The sequence below is a fragment of the Chelonia mydas genome, chromosome 24 (assembly GCF_015237465.2).
Source record: "Chelonia mydas isolate rCheMyd1 chromosome 24, rCheMyd1.pri.v2, whole genome shotgun sequence".
In the NCBI taxonomy this organism is placed as follows: domain Eukaryota; kingdom Metazoa; phylum Chordata; order Testudines; family Cheloniidae; genus Chelonia; species Chelonia mydas.
Window position 1 is genome coordinate 7,191,035 of NC_051264.2, and position 24,510 is coordinate 7,215,544.

Below are 24,510 nucleotides of genomic sequence, written 5' to 3' on the forward strand. Positions count from 1 at the left end.
TAGTGCATATATAATACAGGAACTCCACAGTCTAACTTGTTGGCTTCTGAATCATAGCTCTGTGCTTTCTAACATGTCTGAAAGGCAGATAGAACATTGAGTGACATCTGTGTGGAGGGGGAAATATAATGAAGTGGCATCCTGTGTATGTTTTGCATAGAAATGTGTTTAAAAGGTTTTTGAAAGAGAACAGTCTCTTCTGAATTTTGATTGCAGGCAGTATTGAGTGTTTGTTCTACTTAATCCTTGTAATTGATATCTTAATTTCTTTACGCGTTTGTATACCAACAGCATCCACAAATCCAAAAGTTGCTCTAAAGTCGAAGATTGTTGCTGAATTCAGAGTAAGTTTAACAAGTGAAAACATCTTTTGCATTAACCTCTGTCCTTAGACTAGTTTGTTTATATCCAAGAGTCATTGGGGCTTGTGTTGAAGCTGTGGCCCTCAGTGTTGATTTGTTCATTGTTGTATAGTGCCCACAATGCCCTGAGGCTGCAAGCTCTGCAGAGCTGCAGCCTGTTCTGTAAAGCATCGTGTATGTTGGTGCTATTTAAAAACAGGGCATGGAAATAGAGCTAGGGATTGGAGGTAGTTAGTAAAGGCAGTTAATTCTTTCACACCATTTAGAGTTATCTGCTGTAAGAAAGCAGTTTGTCTTCTTGCGAAGAGTGAACTGCTGTCGCTTTTGTAGCCAATGTGTTTGATTATATGATTGCCCATTGTTTTAATGTATGTTTAAATATAGGAACACTTACTAGGGCCTTGTCTATACACTTAAGTATTTACTGGTAGATTTATACTTGCAACCCCTGTAGTGGAGGTGCAGCTTATACTGCAAAAGCTATTTTGCTGCTATAGCTTAGAACAGTTCCATGAATGGAATTAGCTATACTGGCAAATGGATTTTTTGCCAGTATAACTGGATTTGCACTAAGGCTTTTGTTTGTACAGCTCTGTCAGTTGACGGTGTAATTTTTTTTCCCCACACTCCTAACTGACATACCACTGCCGGCAAATCTTTCTCCTGTTTACGAGACATAGAGTTCTGATCACCACCATGTTCGTTTCACTTCCATTTGTTATGAATTTAAACCGTATGTTTCTCTGAATTAATTTATTCCAGAATAGTAAAAAAGCATCTGCTTCGATACAGAGACAGCTTTTCAATGGAATATTTATTTCTGTTACTTAAAAACAGGTCCATAATGTTATCGTTGCAAAGTTAGGGCTTCTCTTCTGCAGAATGTGATGAGGATGCTGTTCTTGTTTTTCAGCCACAATCGCTTGTTGATGAATTGTTGTTATATAAGCGTTCAGAAGACCAGATAGAACTGAAAGAGAAGCAGCTTTCCACCATGAGGGTGGATGTATGCAGCACTGAAACACTTAAATGCTTAAAAGGTACAAGTTGTGTATTCTGGCAGTCATATTATCAAAGGAAACAAAAATGTATCCGTAGTTTTAGTAATTCATGGGCTCTTTTACATCACAGGTTAGATTTCTGCCTTATTCTCTAATGAATTTCAGATTATAGAATGCTAAGTGATGTCAAAGCACAATTAACACATTTTCAGAGGTATCAGCTCCTTTTATTTAAAAAATGCAGTACTGCGGTATTCTACTTTAGTGATCCAGTACATTACAGCAGTATTGATACCGCAAATTTTTTAGCTGTCACTGTAGCATTTCATAAGTCACAGGACAGAAATGTCTGATTTCAGTCATGAGCACATCAACTGCCTCCTAATGCACATAGTCTCCCAATATCTTGTTTTCATGTGTAGTAGATCTTGTAATTCTTCTACAGTTGTTTTTAATTAAAAATGTAGTTCTCCCAATGCATGTATTGAATGTTTTTATTTTTCAAATAACTTAAAAATGCACATCGTGCCTTTAATGGTCTGAAGTACAGAACTTCAGAGCACTTGTCCTCAAGATGTAGTAACAACTTAAACTGTGAGATTGAAGCTGGGAGCTTGAGCACCAAAAGCACATCTCTACTGCTTGAGCTAAAGGAGTAACTGAAGATACCCAAAGGCTGCCATCCTTTGTCGTCTGGCTAGGAGAAGGGGATGGAACACTTCATCAGTTTAGTACATAACCTGCATGGAGATAAGAGCCATGGGCCAGATTTACAAAGGTATTTATTTAAGTGTCCAAAGTTGCAGATAAGCACCTAGTGAGATTTTCAAAAATGCCCACCTGCAGCTTTAGACACCTAATACCTTTGTAAATCTGTCCCTATATGTACAACAGCTGCTAGCAAGTACAAAGTACAAACTGTAGCTGGCCAGGATTTGTTTGTTACAGGGTTTTCCTCAGAACAGAGTATGTGTTTCAGAATGCATGGATTTCTTAATGTGTTCAGTAGTCCATAACTTAACATTACAGATTTAATAATTAGCTGCTTAGTTCTTCAATAAAGCTACAATAATTTAAGATTTAGGAAGCTGTGTAAACTTGATTGGAAATAATGTTACAAGGGAGTAAACAAATTTAGTTTCATTGCCCAAATGAATGGGAAATTTCATTGTAAAATTGAATTGCTTTAAAAGTAGCTGGTATCCAGTTACTGCAGCCTTTCAAAATTGTCATAAAAATGTAGCAGCCCATAAACATAGTCCTACCAATGTAATGGTGAAAGAAAACTGAATAATGTTTTGTTGCCCCTCTAAACAGATCAAAACTACTGACCCCAGATGATTGGAAGAGTAGAATTTCAAAAGGCTAACTCTAGTGGCCCCACATGCATGTAGAATGTGGTTTTATTCTTTGTTTTTCTTTTTTTTTTTTTTTTTTTTTTTTTTTTTTAAATCCACGTTAGATGTTATTACTAATCACTGGCTTGAAAACCAAAGAATACAGACTGCTAGTTGCTTTGCCTTTACATGACTTCATTACCAATTATTACACTAGTTATCTGCTAAAAACTATGAAGTGCACGTACCAACTTACTGAATATTAATTATTCTGTGTGAGTGTGTGTGAGTGAGTGAGAGAAGAGCTCTGTGTATTCCAGGGGAGATAATGTGCATAATGTAATTTGTCGTTAATATTATCTCTTTCAGACAAAACAGGAGGAAAAAAGTTCTCCAAAGAATTTGAAGAAGCGAGTTCAAAGTTAGAAGAATTTGTAAATGGTTTAGACAAGCAGGTGAAAAATGGCCCCTCACTAATTGAAGTGCTTGAGAATGCTGGTATCTTTTATGAAGCACAATATAAGGAAGTCAAGGTGGTAGCAAATGTAAGTGCAAAGTTTTCCCCAGTAGCAAATATCTTATTGGTACAGCATTACTAATAAGAGGACATAATGCTGAATTCAAACTGATAATTGAGGTTTATCTGCATTTGTTAAACTCTTTACTAGAAAAATAAGTGATAAAATCTCAGTGTACTAATGAATGAAGTAGAAATTGTGTGAGATTATAACACAGATGGTTTAAAAGGAGAGCAGAGATGATGGAGGTCAACTAATGAGATAATTAGATGCTGTTAAGGTTGATAGGAGCTCATAATTTGACCTACCATTTTTCTCATATGTTTTGCAAATTCTCTGCATGTGAAAAAAGAAAAGATTCATTTGTTATGCTGAGTGTAAAGTTAATGTCAAGAAGCTGAACACCTTTGTTGGTAATCTAGATCTGAGAGTGACTTTTGGGTACTGAAGTTTTTCCTCATTTCTTGCAGCATTGTATCAAACGTGATAGTTTATGGATTTGAAAAGATTCTTCCAACAAAAGCATTAACTAAATGGAAAAAGTAGTCACATGAATATTCCTTCTGAGGTTTTTGCTCTACAAGCCATACTGAAAAGCGAAATTCTTAATGCAGGGGCAGAGATGCTTGGGGAGTTGAATATGCTGCTATTAATACTATAGAAATGGTTCAAAGGTGTGTTATTTTTCCTTCTTTATAAAGGACACTAAGCTAAATATCCTTTTTTTATGTGTGTTAGGCTTATAAAACATTTGCCAATAGAGTGAGCAATCTAAAGAAAAAATTAGATCAATTGAAAGCAACTCTTCCTGATCCAGAAGAGTCTCCTGTCCCTTCTCCAAGTATGGATGCTCCATCTCCAACTGGTTCTGAGTCCCCTTTCCAGGGAATGGGGGAAGAGGATGACATCCAGTCTCCAGCAGTGGAAAGCGAGAAGTCTGTATCTCCGGAACCTGTGGCAGATAATCGGGATGTGGAGGACATGGAACTGTCTGATGTGGAAGATGACGCCTCTAAAATTATTGGTACGTTCTGTGGAAGTAGCAGTAAAATGGGCTAATAGTTTTATACTATCCACAAAACTTTTTAGGCAAAACAGTTTTTCCAGACCTCATTTAGAATCAAGAGGATGTTGAGAAACTTTCCTTGTTCTGGGAGTACTGCAGCTCCGGTACTATGCCAGTCCTCCAGCAAAAAACAGGGAATTAAGACCCAGATATTCCTAACTTAAAAAACAAGCATAAAAAAACTTCTCTTCATGAGGCTGTCGTTACACACCCTAACAGTTCAGTAAAGAGTATGAACAATTGCTTTTCCTCTGAGTCTTTACATTAGTATGTTTTAAACCTGGAACACATTGAGAAGCCTGCAGCTCTTAGGCCAAAAGAATTCTGTGAGGCAGATTGAACATTCCATGTTTTTTCTCTATATTTGAATTAGTGGAGGAGAGGAAGGAGAAACAGGTTGTTCCTTCTTCAGCACCTGCAAAGACTGAAAGTGTCCCAAAAGCAACACCCTCCACAGTGGTTGTTGCTACACCAGCGGTAACAACTCCTGCTCAGACTCCTCCAACTCCCAAGACAGTGAGCACAGTGCCTGTCCCTCCATCACCGGCACTTGGTCTGCCAAACCTTGCCAACGTTGACCTAGCAAAGATCAGCTCCATTCTTAGCAGCTTAACTTCTGTTATGAAGAATACAGGTGGGTGTCTAAATTGCAGGTTGTGACTGAGTGGTGCTGTTCAGCAGAGACAGAATTCTGCGTTGTACAAGCAATAACTTTGTTGGTCAGATCTTTTTTTGCTTCTAACATTTTAGAACTAAAACATTGAATTGTAATTCAGTCTGTACTTCAGGAGAGCTGTGACATATTGGTACTAAACACACTCTCAAAATCAGTTTTAAACATGCTTCCTTTTAAATGATTTAAGGCGATCTGTAGTGTAGCGTTTCAAAGTAGGACATGGTGCTACCCAAGTCTATGCACCATAGTGATCTTAGGGTGTGTCTGTGCTAGGGTTCCTACTGTTGTTAACACTGCAGTAGTGAAGGCGACCATGCTAGTTGTAGACAAGGTTTCCACAGCTGCTGACATTTTTAACAGTGTCATGTTAAATGCTGGTTGCCTCAGGAGCCTTGCCTACACTAGCACCTTACTGCAACTCTACTGGTATTAGTAATAGTTGAAATTTTTAGCCAGAAAACCCTACCTTAACAAAGCAGTATGTATGAGCGGTGTATTTATTGACTGTTTTCATTGCTCTTGGAAAGTAGCATTTTGTGTTTCTGAGCAGCAAATGTTTTCACCCCAGGGGTCAGTCCTGCATCAAGACCTTCCCCAGGAACCCCAACGAGCCCCACGACTCTTACTAGTGGCCTGAAGACTCCTATTGTGGGGACTCCATCTGGTCCTCCAAATCCGTTAGCAAATATTCTTTCCAAAGTTGAAATAACTCCTGAAAGCATTTTATCAGTTCTCTCCAAAACCCAGACCCAGACTGCACCAGCATTGCAAGGTAAGTATTTAAAATTCACTCCTTTTGCACGGTATAAATAGTTAGCATCTGTATTTGGATGGCAGCATCAATACTAAAGCATCCTGCTGCGTGCTCCTGAAACGAGTTTATCCGTGAGGAAATTAGCTTGTATTATGTAACACTTTTTCCAAATTTAAGTTATATTTTGCAAGGTAGTGTATTTGGTATGGGCAAGTCAGTTTTGCAACAGATTTGGGAAGTGTTTTCCTGTGTGTTTAATCTTTTAAAAACCTTTTTAAAATCTGATGGTGTTGGATACCGTCCTGGGACATTTTATATTTGCTTTATTAGTTGCAACTTTTATGACTCAATCTTGTTGTTGTTGCACAGTAAGCAAATAGTGTTAATATGTTTAATTGCTGGACTTCACCCTGGCTTTCCAGTTAGCCAAGTAATTATATTGCATGTGTTTGCTAAAATCTTATGGTGCATGGAAAAAATGTAGCAGAGCAGGGGACCCATGAGTGAGTGCCACTTGGATTCTATTCCTAGCTCTTGGATGGGGTTCGGTGGAGCGGAGGACTCTAGGATTCTGGGAGGGGGGTTCCCTCTGCTACTTGCTCGTATGATCTTGTTTAAGAACATCACTTCCATATGTCTGCTTAACTAGCTGTAACATGGACATAATACCGATGTGGTTTAGATGTGTGTTATAATTTATATTGGTAAAACAATTTGAGATCAAAAGCACTATGGGAATGCAAAGTAATTAATATTTAATAGTATGTAGAGATGGCAAAGTCTAACCATTTTGTTGGCTCAGATGTCAGTTTCAAAAATTTAAGTTTGTAGCTTCTCTGCCTACAAAACCAATCATGATTATGGCTTAGCACGAGTTTTCTGTTGAAATGGTTGTAGGTTACTCTGCCTCTTAAAATATCTAATAAAAATGTTTTCTGTTTGTTTGTTTTTTCTCCAGGTTTGTCATCCTTACTTCAAAGCGTTGCTGGAAATACAGCTCAATCAAGTGAAACGGCATCTCAGAGCACTTCAGCATCACCCGCCAATACAACTGTTTCTTGCGTGAAAGGGAGGAATGTTCCTTCCAATACTCAGTCTTTTATGTCCAAAAATATTGGTTATTCTCCAAATTCTTCTACTGCTGAGGTTTCTTCAACTTCGGTTAACAAGGCTCCTGTTGGACATAGCCCAGGGCTTTCAAGTTCTAGTTTTAAACCACCAACAAATTCCCTTGGATTTGCCAGTACCCATCCTACCAGTCCTTCCCTTTTACCAACAGAAACCCCATTGAGTCAGTCCTCTGAGATTTCAAAAACAAAGCTGGAGTCAGAACCCACCTCTCCAAGCCTGGAAATGAAGATACACAATTTTTTAAAGGGAAACCCTGGTTTCAGTGGTCTAAACTTGAATATTCCAATTTTAAGCAGTTTAGGGTCCAACATCACATCAGAAAGCCATTCATCTGACTTTCAGCGTGGTCCTACTAGCACCTCTATGGACAATGTGGATGGAACGCCAGTCCGTGACGAACGAAGTGGAACGCCAACCCAAGATGAGATGATGGATAAGCCAACATCAAGCAATGTTGACACTATGTCTTTATTATCAAAGATTATAAGCCCTGGATCTTCTACTCCCAGTAGCACAAGGTCCCCTCCTCAGAGCAGAGATGATGGATATTCCCAAGAACTGTCTAATTCTGTGCCTGCCTATAGGTCTTTCGGTCTTGGCAGGGATTCTCCAGCCAGCCTGTACAAGCAATCGTCTGATATGGAAATACCTTCTTCTTTAATGGATTCCCCGCAGGAGAAGTTTTACCCAGACACATCTTTTCAAGAAGATGAAGATTATCGTGACTTTGAATATTCTGGGCCACCACCATCTGCCATCATGAACCTGGAGAAGAAGCCTTCAAAATCCATTTTGAAAGCTAGTAAGCTTTCCGACACTGCAGAGTATCAGCAGGTTCTCTCTAGTTACGGTCAAAGAGCACAAGAGTTTAGTGTGAAGTCGTCTTTTCCTCAGTCTATGAGGTCTATTCTTGATCAGAATGAGAGCTGTGATCCGCTGTCATCGTCTTCTGGAATGTATGGAAGTTACAGCCTACGAGCAAATGACTCTGGATCCGATGGTTCCCCTTCACCCAGTAAGAACGATGTGTTTTTCACACCAGACTCCAATCATAATAATTTATCAAAATCTGTGATACATTCTGGCCTGGCACAGAAACAGTATCCAGACTCTCCCCATTCACTTCCTCACAGATCAATCTTTTCTCCTCAAAACACTCTTTCAAATCCTGCTGGTAGACCACCCACATCCAGTGTGGAGAAATCTTTAGGTTCTTCCATTTCTGCCACTTCAACAATTGAGTTTAAGAACATGCTTAAAAATGCATCTCGCAAGCCTTCTGAGGAAAAGCATTTTAGCCAGGTTCCTAAAGGTAGCTCACATGAAGGGGTTAGCCTGTCTAGTCTCAGCCAAGCTGGAACCTCGACAGGAGAGCAGCAGCAGCAGCAAGAGGAGCACTATCGTATAGAAACTAGGGTGTCGTCATCTTGTTTAGACTTGCCTGATAGCACTGAAGAAAAAGGAGCCCCCATAGAAACTCTGGGTTACCATAATGCATCCAATAGGGGAATGTCAGGAGAACCAATTCAGACAGTAGAATCTATAAGAGTTCTTGGGAAAGGAAATAGAGGACACGGGCGAGAGGCAACTAGAGTAGGCTGGTTTGAGCTAAGTAATACAGGTAGTGCTTTTGATAATGGGCCCTCAAGTGCTACTGAGCTGCCCACCATGGGTACTGGCAGTGGAATTGCCAGCTTTCAAACACAGTACAAAGAACACGTGCCACAATTTCAGGAGAGTGTAAACAATTTCAGAACAAATAATTTCAGCACTGCCTTTGAGCGTCACATACCACCTCCTCCCATAGAGCATGGAACTCCTTTTCAGAGGGAACAAGTTGGTGCACCTGCTGGGCCCCCATCTGCTCCGCCCAAGGATCATGGAAGCCTGTTTCCTAGGGATCACTCAGTTCCTCCACACATGTCATCAGTGGATCACACTAATCCTTTTTCAAAAGAAAAATCCTCTCCACTCTCATTGCCTCATGCTGCCCCTCCTCCTCCTTCTGTGGAACATAGCGGGGTTCCATTTCCTACTCCTCCCCCTCCACCTCACTCTGTGGAACATGGTGGCGTTCCATTCCCTACCCCGCCGCCACCTTCTGGGGAACACAGTGGCATTCCATTTCCTGCCCCTCCCCTGACCGTGGAACATAGTGGTGTCACGTTTTCCAAGGATCATGGTACTATTCATCAAGGAACTATAAAAGAGCATTTTAATGTGCATTCAGGACCAAGGGACCATGTGGCCCCACCTCAGCGAGACCACAGTGGTCCACCCCTTGGTCGGGTTCGAGAAAACATAGGCCTAGCTTCCCTTTCGAGAGATCAGCTTGGGCCATCCCATAGTGTTCCTTCCATTGGCCCATCTCATAGAGACAATGTAAACCGGAGTGGAATGATGATTAGGAACCCACGACCAGACTTTAGGCCTAGGGAACCTTTCATAAACAGAGAACCATTTCAGAGCTTAAAAAGGCCTCGGCCACCTTTTGGAAGGGGCCCTCCATTCTTTGCACCAAAACGCCCGTTCTTTCCTCCCAGGTACTGAAACAGACATGCATCTCTGTAAGTGAAGGTATTTTGGATATTCTAGAGAGCAGTGGAAGTAGCGCTTTCACTTTTGTTTTTCCTTAAAGAGCCCCATAACATTTTTCTAAATTAAATATGTTCTGATACTTTTTTTGGTTGTTTATTTTTTTAAGCCACCCAGTTGGCATAAATCTAGCAAAATGTTTTAACAAAAAATAAGAATTTTCCGAAGAGTATTGCCGTTGAAATAAAACTTCTAGTCGTAAAAAATGTTTGAATGTGCGATGTTGGGATGTTATTTTTAGCTGATTACCAAATTGTTTTGCTTCATGAGTCCTCCGAACCCATGTCAAAAAATAGAGATGGGGGAAGGAACTCTGTTGCTACTGTTGATTAAGGAAGATAAAGGGTCCAAGCTTTCAAAGCCTTCCCTGTGGCAATAGAAATATTAACCCTTCCTTGTGCCTTTTGTTAGGTTAATCAGTCACTTTTTTCACTGATATCTGCTTAGTCGGTCCCTTGCTATGAAGCCTTGGAACATCTTGCTGCTTGCTGTTTTCCATCTTGCTGACAGGAATAGGGAGAGGGTAGGCAACTAACATGGTCAGTTTTTCAGCCCTTCTGTTTGCTTTTTCTGCCTTTCTCAAAATGCAAAAGGAAAAAGCCTCTGCTTTTCACAGTTGACAGCTTTGCCACTGAGGGTCTTGAACTTTTCTCCCAAGCTGGGTTTCAGAAAACAGTCTCTCAAGTTTGTGCACTTCCTGTCTCTAACTTGGCTTCCTTCCTCAACATGCTAAGAGGGTTATATTTTGCTGAATATAAATCAAGTAATGCATTTGAAATAAGTGGATGCAGGGAGGTAGCTAGCGGTAAAACTCAAATCTGCTTACACACACACATTTAATGTATACAATGTATATTTGAAATGCGCCTGCATTCGCATGTACAAGCTGCATCGTATTTTTTTCTTTCTTGTCTTGTATCACAGAGCTAGGCCAGGTCTAGTAAACGATATTTACTTTTTTGCTGGGAGCATCGTTGACTTACATGCATTCTTCACTTTTTGTAATCACACCTTTCCGTGTGCTTTGTTTGAAGCACATAGTTCCATGTAAGATGAGAGAGAAACTGCATGCAGCAATGTGAAAACAGTACCTAAACTCTCTTCCCACATATTTTCATAAACTCACTTCTGCTGCCATGTGCATAGAAGACTTTGTGTGGAGTTGGAATTACTTTATTTGATTTTTTTTAAGTGAGTAGAATACAACATACTAGTGTTTGATAAAGGTATGGGAAAATATCTATAAAAATAACTACAAAACGAGAAAATGGCAGAGCATTTGTTTGTGCTTGGGCTGTGTGTTTTATTTAATATATATAATATGTATAATTATATTTGCATACACAAGTAAGCGAATCGGAAGGTTGTATGGGTGTATTTTATTGAATTGGCCTGGGTTTGCAGAAAGAATGATGTTATAGTGCCAATGCATAGAAACCTTCTCTGTTTTCTAATCTTAGAACAAAAACGTGCGTTCCACTTCATTTTGCAGTCAGCAGCAGACATCGCTGCTGCTGGTCTGTAGGGGGGCTGTATTTAGGCAGCATCATGGAATGGTGCACCTTGTTGTGTGAACTGTTTCAGTTAAACAGAATTCCTGAAAAAGTAACTGCATGTGTAATTCATGCAAACACTGAGTGTTTAAATTTTTGGGTTAAATTTAAACAGTATTTATTCCTTTTCTGTTCCTTCTGAGTTCTGTTCTCGTTGGACACCACAGCTCCTTTCAGTGAACCTCCAATATGATTATTGAACGGATAACACACCAGAGTACTACTGTGAGGGTAGCTTGTGTAAGTTAGGCAAAATGTTCAGAAGGAAAAAACAAGGCAGTAAAGATATAAAGCAAGAAAACTATGTAATAAGATGTGAAAATTCGCTTATCCTATGATATGAAGTAAGATGATATAACTCAGTTCCCTATACACCAGCACTCAGAATGTCTGATCATATTTCTTATTAGTGAGAATAAACGTGCTCACCTACAAAACAACCCAAGATGGAAGAATGGTTAGCTCAGCATTCATTTCCTTGTATGCCCAAAGTCGAGCCATACAGCTCTTAAATTTTAGGACTTGTAGGACATGGATATATTTTAATATCTAATGTTAATGTCCAACACGAAAACTGAAAAAATTTCACAGCTTTTGATATATATTGGAAATGACGTATAGCTTAGCCCAACTTCTTTGCTCTACTGGAACATTTTAAATGAAGCTTTCAGTAACGTAAACTACACAATCCCATTGCTTTAATATCTATCCTGGCTTGAAGGGACAGTTTCAGAGAAGTCATAGCTTAAGGATGCTTTGTTGGAGGAAACCCAGGGGGTGAAAAAACGCAGGAGGTTCTGATGTAAGAATGGAACCAATATTGACTAGAAAAAAAAATTCCCTCTAGAATAAAAGAATGTGAATTGTTTCTGCTGCTCTTGCTTAAAGTGGTGATTTCGAAGTAAGGAATTATTAAAATCAGATGGTGACACCATCTAAGAACTGCTCTCCATGCCATCTGACATGCCTGGCGAGTAGCTTCCTTGCTCTTGGAGGTGGCTTTTTGGGTAACTTGAAAAGTAAAATGACTGATTAAAAAAAAAAAGACACAAAAACCTATTGTAAAAAAAAAAAAAAAACTATTTTAATGGTGAAAGCTCCATGTTTTTTGTTTGAGGTTTTTCATTTTATTCTGTGCTTGTTACTTTAAACAAACTGTCTACAGTAACTGAAGACACGTGTACATATGTAGAAACCACACAACTTATTTCTGGACATGAAGGCGTTTTTTCCTGTGTCTGTGATTTAAACTCCCCACCGTTCTTGAACTTTTGTATTTCACCTTATAAGAAAAAGAAATAAACATGTATTTTTTAAATAAAGCATGAAACAGTGTGTCTCATGAAGGACATAACTTCATAAAGAAGAAAATCAAATTGCAGACAGCCTTCAGTGTGCACTCCAGCTGTTCTAGAAACAGAGAGGACAACCCAAACATTGCACTGGTACAGCTTAACGGCAGTCAGTAGAATTAACTTTTACTAGAGGTTATAAACATTTAAAATGTATCCCTGTTCTAGACTTCTTCTAGTGTAGGACAGCTGTTCTTGTCACCAGACTTATGAATATGCACCATTTAGATTTCTACGGTCCCCTCAGATACACAGTATGCATACCTGCCTCTTTGGAAAAATACCAGATATGCTATGGTGTGCGTTGTATATCAGAGAGGCCGGTCTACAGCTTTGGCTGACTTTGTGATCTAAATACATTTAGAGATTCTTTACCTGTAAAAACATTGTTCAGGTGTGAGAAACCTGTTTAGATAATGTGAATAATGGTAATTTTTTTAAAAAACGTGCAGAATAAATGATCATATCCTGAAATTAATTATTCAAAAATAAGCTGCAGTGCTGTTGTTTCAAAACTGCTGTAAATATTGGCTGCTTTTTTTGTGTGCCTGTTAAGATTAATTGGATATGTTGGATTTATATTCTCAAGTGTTCCGTGTGGAGAAAGCAACGTGCATTAGAGGAAGCGACAATAAAACTGCAGATCATTTTGAAATGTGTATTAATACATTTAATAAAATAACTAGTTCTAATGTTTTGATATTCTTTTTTAACTGGAACTCTATTTAAGTGTACAGGGGGTGTGAGATTGCCTGATCTGTGAAAATGACCACAATATTGGGCTGAAGAGAGAACGTCAGTTTTTTTGCAGTATAGAACAACAGCCAGGCTTTGTTTCATCTTTGCTGAATTACAAGTTTAGGGTTAGTGTGGCCTAACCCTTTTTTTTTTTTTTTTTTACCTCTTTTAAAAAAAAAAAAAACAAACACACACAAGGAAAAATCTGCCTGCAGCTCAGGTTCCGTGACCATTTTGAAGACTGAAAGAAATTTAAAACTGTTGGAAGATGGTTCTGTTTCTTTTAATTTTACATAGAGGCGGTGTTTGGAGGCAAATCTGAAATTACTGTTAACTCGCAGAGCAAAATACAGAAAATGGAATATTCTACCAATACTTGTGGGCTGAGACAACACTTCCCCCGCCCCCATTTATTTTTGTATTGCATATTAATAAAGTGTACTTTACTTGGTGTGGTTTCCTTTCAAAAGAGTAAGATCTTTGCACCAGTTTACTGGTTTCTGGCCTCTGTACATACTCTTCTGTTCTGTCATGTAATTTTGAAGGGTGATGATGTTGATTTTCAGGGTTGTCTTGGCTTCCTGTCCTTTTTTGTTGGCTGGGGGATGGGAATAGCTGGCTACACAGCCTTGAGAGAAGCTGGTCTCCGTGATTACTGCTAGAACCTCACTTTCAGTCTGTATCTGCATAGCACAAGATGCAGTTATGTGAAGCAATTTAAAGAGTATCATTTTTAATAACTTCAGAGGTGCATGGTCATTAATTTTTAACAAATTGCCTTAGCTGGCCAAACCTAGATTATCAAAATGGAAAGAATTTTAAACTGAATTTACTTTTTGCCATTTATGCTGATTGGCTACCTTTTGCATTTCACTTACTATGGACAATAAGAAGAGCCTGCTAAATTCTGCATTCTGGTACAATAGTAGAATGTAGTAGTAATTTGGCTCCTAGGTGCTTCAAAGTCGTACATAAACAAGGAATTCTTATTTGAAGTTGTTTCTAGAATAGGAAACCTATTTTATTTTCCAAGCTACAATTTTTGTATCTAAACTTATGTCCACATGTCATTTTGTAAAGATCATTTAGATAGTAGAATAACTCTTCAGGAAAGGTTATCAAACGTCTCGAGCAAGGCACTATTAAACATGGAAGTCATGGACCTCTAGGAATCAATACAAAAATAAGCCAAGAGGCCCCTTCTAATCCAGTGTCTGTGAATCTAATGAATACTCACCCCTAGTTTTGGAAACATGCTGGTTATTGTATTTAGTGCGGTCTTTCATGTGGAACTCCAAGTCTTTCAAGGTTTTTGTGACTGAGGCAGAATACTGCTGAATTCAGTAAGCCTATTTATAGCTTTTTCAATATCTAAAGTAGTAGACTCTTAACAACTTAAATCCCCCTGTGTGTCTGAACTGTAAAAGTTCCTCTCGTTAGCTCAGGTGTCATGCAAACTTAATCTTGGTCAGATTAAAAATATGTCAGATCCTGCTCAGCACTCTGTACCCGCCAGCCTTAGTGAGTGTATAATTTGTCATTTTATTGTGATGTTGCATCCACTCACCCTTTAGCATCCAACCCAGGGCAGTTACTCTCCTTGTCCGTCTCCAGTGACCATTTCCCCTCCCTCCTTTTCATCTCATTGCTTTTGATACCATTTCTCATCTTGAGAGGATTTCACAAAGTCTTTTCCAAGGTTTTCAAGAAAGGTCACACTATGGATATACTAATATAGAGCAGGTCACTTGCTACCCTCCTCTAACATGAGGGGCTTTGGTTCCTCCCTAGCTCAGTGGGTGTTCCTGAATATCTCTCCCTGCTCTTCAGATGAGTCCTGCCATGCAAATATTTTCTATTTATCTTCCCTCTACTCTGACCTACCTCAAACTGACTTTGGTAGGGTTCCATATTGCACTTCAGTGACTTAAAAGATCTTTCTCATTTTCAAGTGAAGGGTGTGGAGCTTTTTAAAGGGCAGCCCTGAAAACTTCATCTTGGATCTGAAGGTCAGGCTGGTTTCTGCTGGACTGCTGCGTCAGAACCATGAATGGCCAAATTCTGGGGTGGGGGGGCACAAGTGGAAAAGTCTTGTCCTGAATTGTTAACTTCTCACTTGCAGTTGCTACATGAGCTTATAAATAAGAATAAAATCCAGCAGCTCGCTCCGAAAGCTGTTTGCACTTTGCAAGGTCACTAAGATTATGCATAGTGCTGAATATGGGGGGTGGGCAGACCTGTTCCATAAATATGCCCACTTAGTTACTTTTCAGAGCAGAGCTGCCGTTTGAACTAGCACTGGCACTGCATTCCTCTTCTGTACTGTTACTTATCCCTGATGCAGGCAGACCTGTAGAATCTATAACTGGAGGCCCATGTGTCGAGTGTGTCGGATGCAGATTGTTTTCACATTAAGTGCTCTCACATTCTTGAAGCTAATGCAGCGTCGGAGTCTTCCAAGGGGATATGATCCCTTAGGCTCAGCCCAGCACTCTGAATGTGCACAGGGTAAAAAGAACTTCCCAGCATGGATAAAACTGGGCAGGGTATTTGAAAATTGCTTGAATTGCAGTTGGTGTTCCTTGCGTTTTGGTTGAGTGTGGGCTGCTGTGTGTTACGGGCAATAACGAAGCCCAGGGTAGAAGTGCTACAAAATTCTCCCATCCTTGTTTAATTCCATTTTAATCAACTAACTGCTTACATTTTTAAACCTTCTGAAAGATTTTCTTCTGCAGGCTTCCATTCAGCTTATTTATGCGTAGCTTGGCAAGTTAGCATCAGAAGTAATGCCATTTTCCACCGACACGGCCACCCCCCACTGCAGACTTGCAAAATAGAGATTTTATTTCCAGCTGCATTTCAGTCTGCTCATGCAGTGAGGTGCTGCTTAGCCTATGCCAGGGCATCCAAACATATGCCAGCCTAGGGGCTGTTTTAGCAACTTGGCAGGAGCTTGAGAGCTGCTCTCTTAATTTGCTGAACGTGATGCAGGTACGTCCAGCCTCCTCCCACTTTACAACAGTGCAACCCCTGGGGATTGCTGGTCATGCACAATTCTCTACTTTCATTCATGTGTGTCAAGACCATGTGCTAAGCCACCATATTGAAGACAAGGGCAGCCCCAGACTGTGCTGGGAATGCATTTGTCCCATGGGCTGGACACTTGGTATCTTCGCTGTGTTCAGATGGGATTATAAAGCATTTAAGTGATTTGAAAACCCCCCACCCTTCCTGCGTAGACTGCTGAGCTGCAATACATTGAGGGAGCTTGCCCTTTTGAGGTGACCTTGGCATGTCCCAAGATATGATGTGATAGGGAGGCGACTGCCCTGTGTCTCACCCTTGTAAGAACGTGCTGAGAATTAGTGGTGTAGCTAGCTGAGCTTTGGGGATGGAACATGGCACAGGTGTGGTGTATCCCTCCTGCTAAATTATTGGAGGTTAGGAGTTTCTTGAATGGCAGCTCGGATCTAGCAACCTAATGTCCAAAGCAAAGGGGCCCCTGGCTCAGGTGGAGTTGTGCAGCGCTTAGTTTGGAAGCTGATGGAGCCACTTTGAAATCAGCCGACAGAGGCTGCTGTACAGCGACATGTAATTTGCTCCTACAGTTCAGAGGCCATAGGACAAGAAACCAGACCTGGTAGTCAGTGCCAAGCCCAGCCACTGATCCAAAGCCATCCCCTTGAGAAACGGCCATTGTGCTGCCACAGTGTATGGAGAATGCCACTTCTTTGCCTCAACCCTCCTTTCCCCTGTCAGCCATTGTTAACAGCCCAGGCTGCGCTCCCCAAATGGGCAGGGTCTCTCCTGAAAATCTTGGTTTCTGCTCCACAGAGGCTGGCAGGAATTACTAGCTTATTTGGGTTTATCTTAAAAAAGTAAATAATTCAAACATTTGCAAACTGTAATTCAGCAGGGTCTTACCTTTGCAGACCTGATTGCATTTGGGTACCAAGGCCTGTACCCACTAAAGCCCTAAATTGGTTTAGTTTTCATTGTGCTACTAGCTGACAAGCCAGTCATGTTGACCAGTGGTTTGACTAGCTGTTGCCATCCCTCCCTCTTCCTCCCCCCCCCCCCCCCCCCGACAGGCTTGGCTGGGGTGTCTATTTGACTTAAAATCACACTTCCCACTTCAACCGTGGTAAACTCCTAAGATGTTTTAAAAATGCTAGCAGGGACAGGACTTTGGTGTCAGGGCTTCCAATGTGACAGCATGGGTTTAAGGCTGGGATTTGCAAAGGAGCCCAAGGGAGTTAGATGCCCAAATTCCATTAGAAACTAATGTTTGGCACCTAATTCTCTTAGATGCCTAGCCTTAAATCATTCATTTCTCCTCTTTCCTCTCCAGTTTGCACAGCTAACAATCGCTTGCCTAGGGGAGCAGCATCTTGTATTATAGAAGCTTTAGACCTTGGGTAAAATTTTCAGAAATGTCGAAAGTCCCATTTTTAAAGACTGGCCTAGGTGCAAAATGAATCTATTTCAATCAACCCTGCTGGAGTAGCACATCCCAAGATGATTGCATTTTGCAGCATTGATGGGGCCTAATGGTCACTTTGATGCCTCTTTCCTCCCCCTTCCTGCTCTGCTGTACTGGATTTGTTTCTTGGTCCAAGTTTATCTGATATCAGCTGTTCAAGTACCTTTATATATTAAGCTCTCTGGGCAAGAACTGGGACAACCCTGGCCCTCCAATCTGGCAGCTAATAGCATTTGCGGCGGGTGGCCAATTCTAATCTTTCCTCCGTAGTCTCTTGCTGGGGAGTTGCAAAGGTTCATACCCTTCATAGAATCATAGGGTGGTTGGTTTTGGGTTTTTTTGTAAGCCAGAAACTAGGGTCACTAGGATCATCCAGTTGGAACTCCTGTGTCACACAGGCCAAGTACTCTTATGGTTGAGCGATAGCTGATTGTTTGGAAAAGCGTCCAATCTTGATTTAAAGAGACGATGTGTAAATTCTATAATAAAGCAACAACTCGCAACCTTTTGCTTGTGGGCCTGAGGTTAGAAGATGCTGTAAGATGTTGAAGCCCTCCTACTTTTAATTGGAGTTTTAGGGTAGTTAGCATCTCGCCGGTAGTTAGCATCTCCATCTTGACGTATGGAACAATAGTGCCTCTGTTTGGCTGCTGTCATTCCCATCAAAGCGAGGAGAATAAGCAACTCCTCTGTTTCTCCACAGCATAAGTAGCTCTTGTAACACCCATAGCTGAATAAACCAGCTTTTAGTTATAATTGTCTTTCATTCCTGTCTTCATCTAGCCCCAGAGCATGCTCTTCCGCCACATTTATATCTTCAGCCTTATGGTAATTAAATGGCAGCTCCCTTCTTTCTGCTGTTGACTTAACAGGTAACAGGCACCAAAGCACTAATACGAATAAGCAAGGAGAGTTGTTTTTTAATGGAAAATACTGAAGGTGGGATTTCTTCAAAGCACCCACCCCTGACCTGGCTCTGACCCATTGAAGTCAATGGGAGCAAAGTTCGGCCAGTGCTGGATGCTTCTAAAGATCCTGCCCATAGTTCTTGAGGTTTGGTCTCATTAGAGGAACAGATTGACCAACCATGGTGCATCAAGTGATAGACCCTGGCTGTATCTTTAGTTGAAGTATATTAGTAGTGGTGTTACCATAATGCACAGAGACCCTAATCTAGGTCAAGGCCTCAGTGTGCTAGATGCTGTACAAACTAAATAAGAAAGGCAAAGGATGGGAGGAGAAACAGGCATAGAGAGGGGAAGTGGCTTGCCTAAAATCACACACTAAACCGGAGATGAACACATCTCTTCAGTCCCTGTGCAATACCGTAGCCACTGGAAGAATCTGCCTCGCTTGTCAAGGCAATAGGTGAATTTTACATGGGATTTGGTAGTCTAGAAAATGTTATTCCTGCGGGGGGCACTGTTTTTTTTCTTTCTTTTTAAACAAATACTTCTGCCAATTGCGAGTGAACAAAATGCAAGAAATGCTTAGCGTCCGTCCAAGTGCTAACTCACCTTTGTGAAGCTTTGTTGTACGAGAGAAGAAACAAGTTGCATTTTCCTGTGGGGGACAAAGTGGGTGTGTGGAGAAGGGAAGTCACTGAATTAAGATGTCTAGTTGAAACACAAGCTACCATCCAATCACAGTAATACCAACTCCAGTCACTAGTGACTGGGAAACGGCATGATCTGATGGTGGGCTGTTTGCCTGTGTGACCAGAATCGCTGTGTGTCTGGTCCCCAACAAATGTCTCCATTGCCAAACACTCCCCACCCCCATCCAAAAACACCTCAACTCTTCATTGTTGACACTTAATTGGCAGTTTTAGCAGAGCCACTAAGGATAGACTAGGCCGTGGAGACTGAACTCTGCTCTGCCCTCAAGAAGAGTCATCTGGGATAGGGCTGAGAGGCATTCATAGTGGGAGCATACCACTCCCTTAAGAAGTGGCAGACTAGGTCAGACCTGAGGCCTGTTTTGTCCAGTATCCTGTCTAGGATAATCTCTTGCCTCCCTTCTCCCTGCCCCATGAAGGTCTCAGCCTGATCTCTAAAGACTTAGATTGGTTTAAACCCTGAGACATATGAGTTTTTATATCCCTTCCAAAAACTCTTGTCATCAATGATAATTCTGGACGTTCTTGCTGGCTGTATAAATGTCCAGTCCCTGCTTGAATCTTAAGTTCTTGGCCTCATTGACATCCTGTGGAGGCGAATTCTGCAGTCCAGTTACACCTTCTGAAAAAAAATTTTTTTATCAGCTTTGGGATTTCTCATTTTTTAATTTCTTTGGCTGTCCCCTTGCTCTTGTGTTACGAGACAGGGAACGCAGTCAATCTCCTCTAGACCATTCAGTATTTATAAACTTTTAATCTGTTGCTTCTCATTCATTCCCTTTCCAAGGTTACAATCATCGTCTTTTCAGTCTCTTCATAGGAGAGCTTTTCCATACCCTTGGGTCATACTCATTACTCTTCTCTGAACCCACTCTAATTCTGCAGTATCCTTGTGAGATGGGGTGGCCACAGCATGTGGATGAGAGCACGTGATTTATATATAACATTATAATAGCTCTGTATTATTCATCCCATTTCTTATACATCCTACCAGCTTGTTAGCTTTTTTGACTGTACGTGCACATTGACTTATCTACCATTAACACCCAGGCCAACTTTTTTGTGGTGATCACTCTGTACTCGAATTTCAGTCTCTAATGCTGTCAATGTCTGTCCTTTTCCAAAATATTGGGTTCCTAAACACCTAAATCCCACTGAAATCAATGGAAGTTTAGATGCCTAAATTAATTTTTTTTTTTTTAAGTTGCATGGTATCAAAACAGGTGAATCAAAGACTGTGAACTGACCCAAACAATGAAACCCCCTCTTTTGTTCTGTTGTTTGCATGGTGTCTAGCGTCTTAGGTGCTATCGCAGTGAAATACTAAATAATAAAATCAGATGCAGAATGTAGGTTCAGACTTAGAGCTGGATTCTGCTCCCAACAGTAATGGAGTCACTCCACTAATTGCCATGGCGTGGCTGGATTTACTCCAGTATAACAGATTGTTGAATCAGGGCCTAAGTTCTGCTAAAGCACTTAAGCATATGCCTTGAAACCAATGGGATGTGCACGCATACTGAAACGTTTTGCTCTATCAGGGCTTTAGCCCTTAATTCCAAATACACTTTTGGGAACAAAAATTATACTGTACTCAGCAGGAGAGAAGGTAACCGCTCCATGGAATAAGGAATTAAAAAAAAATTCTTAAAATGTCAGGAGTGCGAATGAAAGAAGTAACATTGGGCTCCTAAATCTATAAGCACAGGATGGTGGTGAGCACAAGGTTAATGGGAGCTGTGGGATGCCAACGAGTATATGTTAACTATTGGTCAAAGAGGTGGGGGTGGGAAGAGTCTGTTTTGTATCGTATTTTTAAAATGTATCAGAGAGTGCCTGGAGCAAAGGGCAAACATGCATTCCTCTTTCTGAATGCATGTTTAAATCTGGATGAATAGGGCCCTACCAAATTCACGGCCATGAAAAAATACGTCCTGGACCGTGAAATCTGGTGTCTTCCCGCCCTCCCCGCCCCAGGTGAAATCTGGTCTTTTGTGTGCTTTTACCCTATGCTATACAGATTTCATGGGGGGAGACCAGAGTTTCTCAAATTGGGGGTCCTGACCCAAAAGGGAGTTGCAGGGGGGTCACAAGGTTATTTTAGGGGGGTTGTGGTATGGCCACCCTCACCGCTGTGCTGACTTCAGAGCTGGGCGTCCGGAGAGCAGCGGCTGCAGGCTGGGAGCCCAGCTCTGAAGGCAGAGCCTCGCCAGCAGCAGGGAAGAAGTAAGGATGGCACGGCATGGTATGGCCACCCTGACTTCTGCGCTGCTGGCCACAGAGCTGGGCGGCCAGACAATGGCGGCTGCTGACTGAGGGCCCAGCTCTGTGGGCAGCAGTGCAGAAGTCAGGGTGGCAATCCCATGCCGTGCCATCCTTCTTTCTGCCCTGCTGCTGGTGGTAACTCGGCATTCAGAGATGGACTCCAGGCCTGCAGCCACCGCTTTCCAGCTGCCCAGCTCTGAAGGCAGAGCAGCCGCCAGCAGCAGCGCAGAAGGATTGCAGTACCGCAACCCCCTCTACAATCACCTTGAGACCCCCCCCCACCCCACACAACTCCTTTTTGGCTCAGGGCCCTTACAATTACAACACCGTGACATTTCAGATTTAAATAGCTGAAATCATGAAATTTATCCTATGATCGTGAAATTGACCAAAATGGACGGTGAATTTGGTAGGGCCCTACGGATGAATGAATAAAGTTGGGCTCTTGCTTGAGTCTTTTGGCCTTTTAGGCTTGTCTTGGTCCTGCAAACGCTTTTAAGCCTGCGTGTAAATTGAGTTGCGTGAGTAGTCCCATAAATGTGTGTAGGATTGGTTTGATAGGCCCTAATCCTGCAATCGCATCCATTAATGCAGAGCTCTGCACCTATACAGAGCCCTGTTGACTCCAGTGTGCGCCCACATGAGCATGGGGATTCGCTTTAGTGGATCTGATTGTTGCAGGCTTGGGGGCCTCAATGTGACAAGACAAGGGAGGAGGGAGGCAGCACAGGGTTGGTTTAAAGTCCTGTAGGTCAAATACAACTTCAGCTCTCCACCCCTCCTTTATCCACTACCCTTTTATCACAAGCAGGGTCACATCCCCTGACATTTGGTGAAATGCCAAAATCCCCTTGTTATCCAAATGTGTTCAATATTCTCCATGATGCTAGGATAACCCAGGTTATGCTTTAGTGTTACTACATCTGTATGGAGACTGTGTCATCTACTTAAAAGCGCAATCTCTCTCTCTCTCTCTCTCGGAAGTCCATACACAAAAGAAAACGTTGGTGTTTGGGTTGTGTTCTTTCAGCTTCCCGCTTGTAAAAGTTGGCCAAAAGTTTCTATTTTTCCACGTACCGGCTACTTTGTGCTTTTGTATGAAATCTTTACCGCTCACGTCATGACTTGCCTAAAGCAGAGAGTCTGAATGATAGAGCTTCCAGAAGATCTTGTTAATCTTTGACATCACCTATGTGCATTTCCATTCAGACACTTCACTCAAAACAGTTAGAGGGTGGCTGATGTTTGGGCTGAGATGGGGGCACTGGGGTGTCCTGGGCCCTTATGTTTGAATACAATTTTGGATCCTCCAGTGCAGCAAGTTGGCATTCGAATATGTGTAACAAAGATGAGAGGGAGGTAGAGATGGTTTCAGCTGATATTTGAAGTGCGATAGAGAGTTGGTGAGATGGAGGAGCTGCAAGGAAGAAGACTCTCTTGCATTAGCAGTAGCGAGAAGGTGCAAAGTGGGGAAGAGGGAGGGGAAGCAGAGGTAGCATTCAAACCTTCATGTGCAGCTGCTCAGAGAGAAATGATAGTCCAGTAGTTAGGGCACTAGCTTAGGATTTGGGAGACTAGGATTCAATTCCTTGGTCTATCACAAACTTCCCATGTGACCTTGGGCAAGTCACTCTAGGTGTGTCTACTCTGCAAAGCCAGGTGTGGCCGTAACTCAGGTTAGCCAGCTTGGGTTAAAATAGCACTGAAGACCCAGCAATTTGAGTTCAATCCCACCTGCTCTCTGGGCTTTAACTTGAGTGTTAACCTGAATTAAAGGCAGAGTTACTGTATCTTCACTGCTACTTTAACCAGAGTTAAGAACTCACTTTTTTTTTTTTGCTACGTAGACCTACCTGTAAGTCTCTGACCCAGATCCACAAATATATTTAGTCTCCTGGAAATTAGGAGCCTAAATACCTTTGCAGATCTTGGCCTCAGTTCCCCATCTGTACAATGGGGTCATAGCATTTCCCGGGCGTGAAGTAAATTAGGATTGTGAAGTGCTCAGAGGCCCAGGGACAAATAAGGACCAGGGATAGCTGGTCACATGTTATAATTGCTGAATAGTTTATAAAAGGTTAATCAATTACTGATATTTTAATAAATAGTTAATTGTTATAGTTTGTTATTGAGTCCAACTGGTCAGTAGCTTGGTTATAACCATTGCTGGCCCCTTCTGCTGGTGTACCTAAAACCATCCATAAAGCCTACTGCTCACATCTGTAACAGGTGGACAACACCTATTAACTCTTAACTAGCCATTGGTAAATGGAACCGTTTAACTAAAGTGCGACAAAGTTTAGGTAGAAATTTGAGCTTGACGCGCCAAATCATCTTTAGAAATAAATGTTGCTAATCTGGTTGGGTTTTAACCTAAATAGCCCCCAAGGGGTTTGGACCTTTCTCCTGGAGGCCCTAATGCAGGAAAGCACTCTGTAGTCAATGGGACTTAAGTTCTTGCTTCACTTTGAGCACGTTTAAGTGCTTTGCTGAATCAGGGCCTTGGGAGAGTACCTGCTCCTGATGACCTGTTGCCACAGTTGCAATCAGGGGATCCGCCATACTTTAAAAGAGGAGGGGCTAGGAATAGCGTGTTCTGTCTAAGGGGGTACGGAACATGCTACCTCCTAATCTATGACCCAAAATAGCCCTAGTCCATTGATCTTCAGGCCATGCTGGAAGGTGTGTCTATTTGCACATGCTGCTGCACAGAATGGAGTCTGAAGGTTAGTTCTGCAGAGGGAAGAGAGTTTTTGTGTTCTGCTGGCTGGCTGTCTAACTTGATTTTGTTTTTGTAATTTATGGCAGAGGCAGCTGGAGCCTTGATTAGATTTGCACAAAAGTAAAAAGAGGCTTTAAGTTATACATAATAAAAAATAGGCCCCGATCCCGCCATGGCTCAGAATGGGCAGACCTATATGTTGCTCATGGCAGGATCAGGCTAGCAGGTGATCTAGTGTTAATGAATTGAAGATCTTATTTATTCTTAGAACCTGCCCCTGCTAAAACCTCCCCAAAACGCCCCTTGCTTTTACTGGCTACTGGAATTTCTTCAAGCTCA

General features: G+C 41.5%; 1 protein-coding gene across 2 annotated transcripts in view; it reads left to right on the forward strand.

Moving 5' to 3' along the window:
- Nucleotides 1-13,037, forward strand: part of RPRD2 (regulation of nuclear pre-mRNA domain containing 2) — a 48,404-nt gene extending 35,367 nt beyond the window's left edge. For both annotated transcript variants that reach the window (XM_037882995.2, XM_043535421.1), the window contains 7 exons: nucleotides 292-344; nucleotides 1,276-1,402; nucleotides 3,070-3,245; nucleotides 3,957-4,242; nucleotides 4,658-4,918; nucleotides 5,529-5,732; nucleotides 6,673-13,037. In XM_037882995.2, coding sequence (XP_037738923.1) covers nucleotides 292-344; nucleotides 1,276-1,402; nucleotides 3,070-3,245; nucleotides 3,957-4,242; nucleotides 4,658-4,918; nucleotides 5,529-5,732; nucleotides 6,673-9,395 — 3,830 coding nt within the window. In that variant the 3' untranslated portion in view covers nucleotides 9,396-13,037. The remainder of the gene's footprint in view (nucleotides 1-291; nucleotides 345-1,275; nucleotides 1,403-3,069; nucleotides 3,246-3,956; nucleotides 4,243-4,657; nucleotides 4,919-5,528; nucleotides 5,733-6,672) is intronic.
- The last annotated feature ends 11,473 nt before the right edge of the window (nucleotides 13,038-24,510 follow it).